Genomic DNA, 4,183 nt, shown 5'->3' with positions numbered 1-4,183 from the left:
GGTGTCGACGCATCTGCAATATATGAAGGTGTAAGATTTGTTGTGCATTGTAAGTTTTACTATTTATTGAGTCAATTTTGCTATATGTGCAATTCGCAGCTTAAGCCCAGTACTGGAGGAACTCGAAAGTAGAAAACAAGGAACTATTCGAATGCTGAGGCTTTTATTGGTGTGCAATTGAAATACATCCTTTAATTTTATGTTTTTTTATACAATGAATACCATTAGATTAATTTTACAAATTCCCAGATCTTACTAGTTATTTTAGAAGTAATATTAAAAGAAGTTTTCAATATGTAAAAAATAATTTTTAGAAGTATAAGAAAAGGAATTCCAAGGATAATATCGAAATATTGTAAAATGTTTTATTTTTATAGATTTTGTTAATATCAATTTACACATCAATTCATATTGGGAATTCAATCAAAATATATAAATAAGTAAATAACCATCTCAATTTGGCTCCATTTGGATGGAGGAATTTAGAGGGGATTTAAAATATCATTCCTTATCAAATTCCTCAATTCAAACAAGTCCAAAAGAGTTATTATTATGAATTTCAAATCGCCATCCTAATATTACGTGCATAATATAAACTCTTGTGTGTACAGGAAATACCCGCTGCCCAAAAAGCCAAATTCCACGCTTAACTGCATGGAGTAATATTTGATTCGAGTTTTCATAAATTTACATAGTATATTTTTTAGTTACGATCGTCCATATCGACACTACAATATTCTTTTAGAAATATTTTCAGAAATTAAAATCGGATCAGAGAGAGAGAGAGAGATTATACAATCAAATGCTTAAATCCATACGATCATCATCCGTAGCGGATTCACTATTGCAAAAGCCGCAAGTATCATTCAAATTGAATTTCATACGCAACGAAGAATCGGCCCGTTTCTCCATCCATTGCAATCTCCTCTCTAGAGCCAAAACAGCAATATGCATGATCCTTGTCTCAACTTGGGCAACCTTAGCACAAGACCGCAGTAAAACGTAATAATCGGCATGAACAGCATATACATACACATCTTCCCTTTTCCGAGCATAATGTATATAGTCTTTCCTCTTCACATTACTCCTCGGTGGAATATAACAGAATTTATTATCTTCCATATCCATCTTCATTCGCTTTATTGCCAAATCTTTCGAAGCTCGATTTTCACGCGCTGAATCCTGATCACCGTACGAATAATCTTCGACCCTGGTCTTATTTTTGTCAATTTGTTTTTTAATATCCTGAAACACTCAAAATAGAAATAATTATGTGAATGTAGAGACTGAGTTCACATTCTCATTAACAAAAACAGAAACTATTAGGCCTCGTTTGGTTGGGGAGATTAGCCATGATTAACTAAATAATTGGACTTTAGTTTGATGTTTGGTATCATCAGTAACTTGCCGGGTCGACCCGCAAATATTATGTTATCATGGCTTTCTTGCCTTCTAGGCATGTTTTTTTATTGGATCTTCCAACGTTCAATAATATAATTGGGTTTCATTAGACTATTTAATCTTATCTCGGCAACCAAACGAGGCCTTAACATACTACTAAACAAGATAGCATTAACAATTAAAAGCACCTTGTTATTCTGATAAAACTCCCACAACTCGTCCAGCAACTCGTTTTCTATCTTCAACAACTTTAATTTTTCAGGATCCTTATATGATGGCCGTAATCCAGGGAAAACTACATCCTTGCAATAATCGAGGTACGACGGCAAATCGCTGGAATATTCTGCAAAACGAGGCAAAAAAAAAAAAACTAGATTAATTATGCCTTCTATCTCAAGAAACTAAATAAAAGTATTGCAGTTCAAGAAATTAATTATGTCCGGTGTTATAAACTAATTACCTTGTTGCATGTCATCCGTCTCATTATATTTTGCTTCTAGAATCTGCATAAGCTCCGAATTGGGATTCTTATTAGACAGGCTAGATTCCCACATTCCGTAACCATTAATGCCGTAAAGAACCCTAATCGCCACAATCACTATCGACACGACACACCCACGTGTAGGAATTCTAAGCTCATTAGCCGAAAGGTACAATTCGGGAGGATTCGACCACTCACATATGCGGCACGCCAAAGGAAGCAATTTATCAATTGGAAGGGATAACTGCCGAAAATAGCGCGAAGCAACTGCGTGGAAGTTCACCGGAGGCAACTGCAGACGAATCCTCCGAGCAACGTCGGCCGCCATTGACTCCAACTTCTGCGACGAAACGGCTTTGATAGGTCTGAACATACAGCTGGCAAGGATCGGGCATGCATTTGATCGAGGACCGAATTTATTTTCGATTTCAAGAAAAGCGGAAAAATATGGAATCTTTCCTTCGAGGGTCCAATTGGATACGTCTGATGGGGTAATTGGCTCCCTAGCTAAATGACAGACGAGGAAAGAGATAGCTAAAGAACAAGATATAGGTATTGCCGTTTTAAGTGATCTGTACCATACGTATATTATACGCTTCCGATGAATATTAATAGGTTCTGAACCATATCTATCCCCGGGATGGGAAGATTCGTTATCTTCGTCCCCTAAAACACGAATTGGAAAAATAAATAAGCTAAAATACATTTCATATTCGAAAAGACAATGAAGATTTTTTACCTTGTATCTGAGACTCTGAATCTTGAAAAGTTTGGTCGGCCCATTCATCGGAGGTAATCCTAGTGGAAGCCACAAACCTTAACCAAAGAGGTCCGACAAGCCCGATAATCAAAGGGCTAACATTAAACTTGTCGACTAAAGCCCGGCACTGCAATTGGATCATAAACTGAAGGCCGTTCAAGTATCTCGATCTAATCTCGGAATAATACTCCTCATAGCTAATTGAATTATTGTTCTCAAAATCAATTGTGGGTACAGTTGGTTCAACGGGATTCGCGCGGCGGGATGTGTTGCAACCTTTAGAGTAACGGATGTTAAGCTGCTCTTCGTCAAGACCGGTAGCGATAATATCCATATCCCGTTCGCTGCAGTTGTCACAATAGAAGTAGCCATCATCATCGGATTGCGTAAAGCCAACGTTGCTCTCACAGTTTCGGCATTGCTGCTCTAATCTCTGTACCATTGCACCTATTCGAATATATGGACAATGTATCGACTCTTTTCGTGAAAACTAGGTAATGAAAACGTTAAAAAGATTAATGAAAATCATCATAATGCAGCGAAATCAGTCAAATTATATGTCGGGTATTAATCAACGCGACTCTGAATTGACATTTTAAAGACAATAGCAAATATCAAAACAGAAGTATCTTGCTGTTAAGCGCCTTGCCCCTAGGACTATTTGGTCATGGGTTCGAGACACCAGGAGGGGAATCGGGGAACCAGTAATTATGTAGCCGAAGAAAAACTGAGCATATACACAGTTTCCTTTGAGAATTCAAAAAAAATTACATATTTTTATCTCAATCATAATTCCTATAACAAAATTGAGTAAGAGAGTTCGAAGTGAAAACAAGCATAGTTAATAAAAAAAAAAAAAAAACAATCCACATAAAATAGCGAACGAAAGAAATTGTAGGATTAAATACTTTGATCAGAAAGTTGTCAAGAGACTCACCCGAGTTTGGGATTCTACGTATTAAAAATATATTCCAATATAATTCGGGTCGGAGAGTTTTGCTGCTGTCGCGCCAGAGTTAGGGGTGCGCGCCACAGAAGATGGAGAAGCGGCGGGCTTTTGAAAGTAAGAGACGGATACGTACACTGTCGGATTAAGGTAAATTACAGTCAACACGAGGGTAATGTTAAATTACGAAAAACACCCTTTATATCTAGGTCATTACAGTCACCCACTAACTATGAATCTTCTAATACGTCCACCCGTGCAGTAGTAAATTTAGTGGAATCTTCTAGATTATGTGGAGGATTCTTCTGTTTGTAATCCGTTTTATCATATTACAGCTCGACATTTTAAAAATAAGATAATCATAAGATATTAAGATGCATCATATTGTGGTGTATCTGAAACTGTTTTATTTTTTTGCACAAAACGAGTACAAATTAGAGAACATTTCACAAAATCTAGAAGATTCTATTGAATTTGACACCATATTGATGGATGTAAAAGAAGACTCATAGTTGATGGGTAGTTGTAAATACTTAAAAGAAATAATTTACCCTAAAGATTAATCCAACCACTCCCACTTATTATTCTAGGGATA

The 4,183-nt window shown here is 36.5% G+C and overlaps 1 protein-coding gene across 1 annotated transcript; it reads right to left on the bottom strand.

Annotated features, from left to right (window-relative positions):
- Positions 1-670: 670 nt before the first annotated feature.
- Positions 671-3,693, bottom strand: LOC105948952 (TATA box-binding protein-associated factor RNA polymerase I subunit B). The gene is made up of 5 exons (XM_012972212.2): positions 3,580-3,693; positions 2,622-3,089; positions 1,862-2,548; positions 1,590-1,744; positions 671-1,245 (listed from the first exon to the last, which is right to left on the bottom strand). Exons 2-5 carry the CDS (start codon positions 3,082-3,084, stop codon positions 799-801), a joined length of 1,752 nt encoding a protein of 583 aa, XP_012827666.2. The 5' UTR covers positions 3,085-3,089; positions 3,580-3,693; the 3' UTR covers positions 671-798.
- Positions 3,694-4,183: the final 490 nt, after the last annotated feature.

The sequence above is a fragment of the Erythranthe guttata genome, chromosome 9 (genome assembly GCF_056151865.1).
Source record: "Erythranthe guttata isolate IM_541 chromosome 9, IM_541, whole genome shotgun sequence".
Classification (NCBI taxonomy): Eukaryota; Viridiplantae; Streptophyta; class Magnoliopsida; order Lamiales; family Phrymaceae; genus Erythranthe; species Erythranthe guttata.
This window is presented reverse-complemented; position numbering and strand designations above follow the sequence as displayed.

Excerpts from the sequence above, each read along its gene's own strand:
- LOC105948952 (XM_012972212.2), bottom strand. The coding sequence starts at position 3,084 with ATGGTACAGAGATTAGAGCAGCAATGCCGAAACTGTGAGAGCAACGTT. Across the intron at positions 2,549-2,621 it reads TTCAGAGTCTCAGATACAAG|GGGACGAAGATAACGAATCT; the intron begins GTAAAAAATCTT and ends TTCGTGTTTTAG. Across the intron at positions 1,246-1,589 it reads AGTTTTATCAGAATAACAAG|GATATTAAAAAACAAATTGA; the intron begins GTGCTTTTAATT and ends TGAGTGTTTCAG.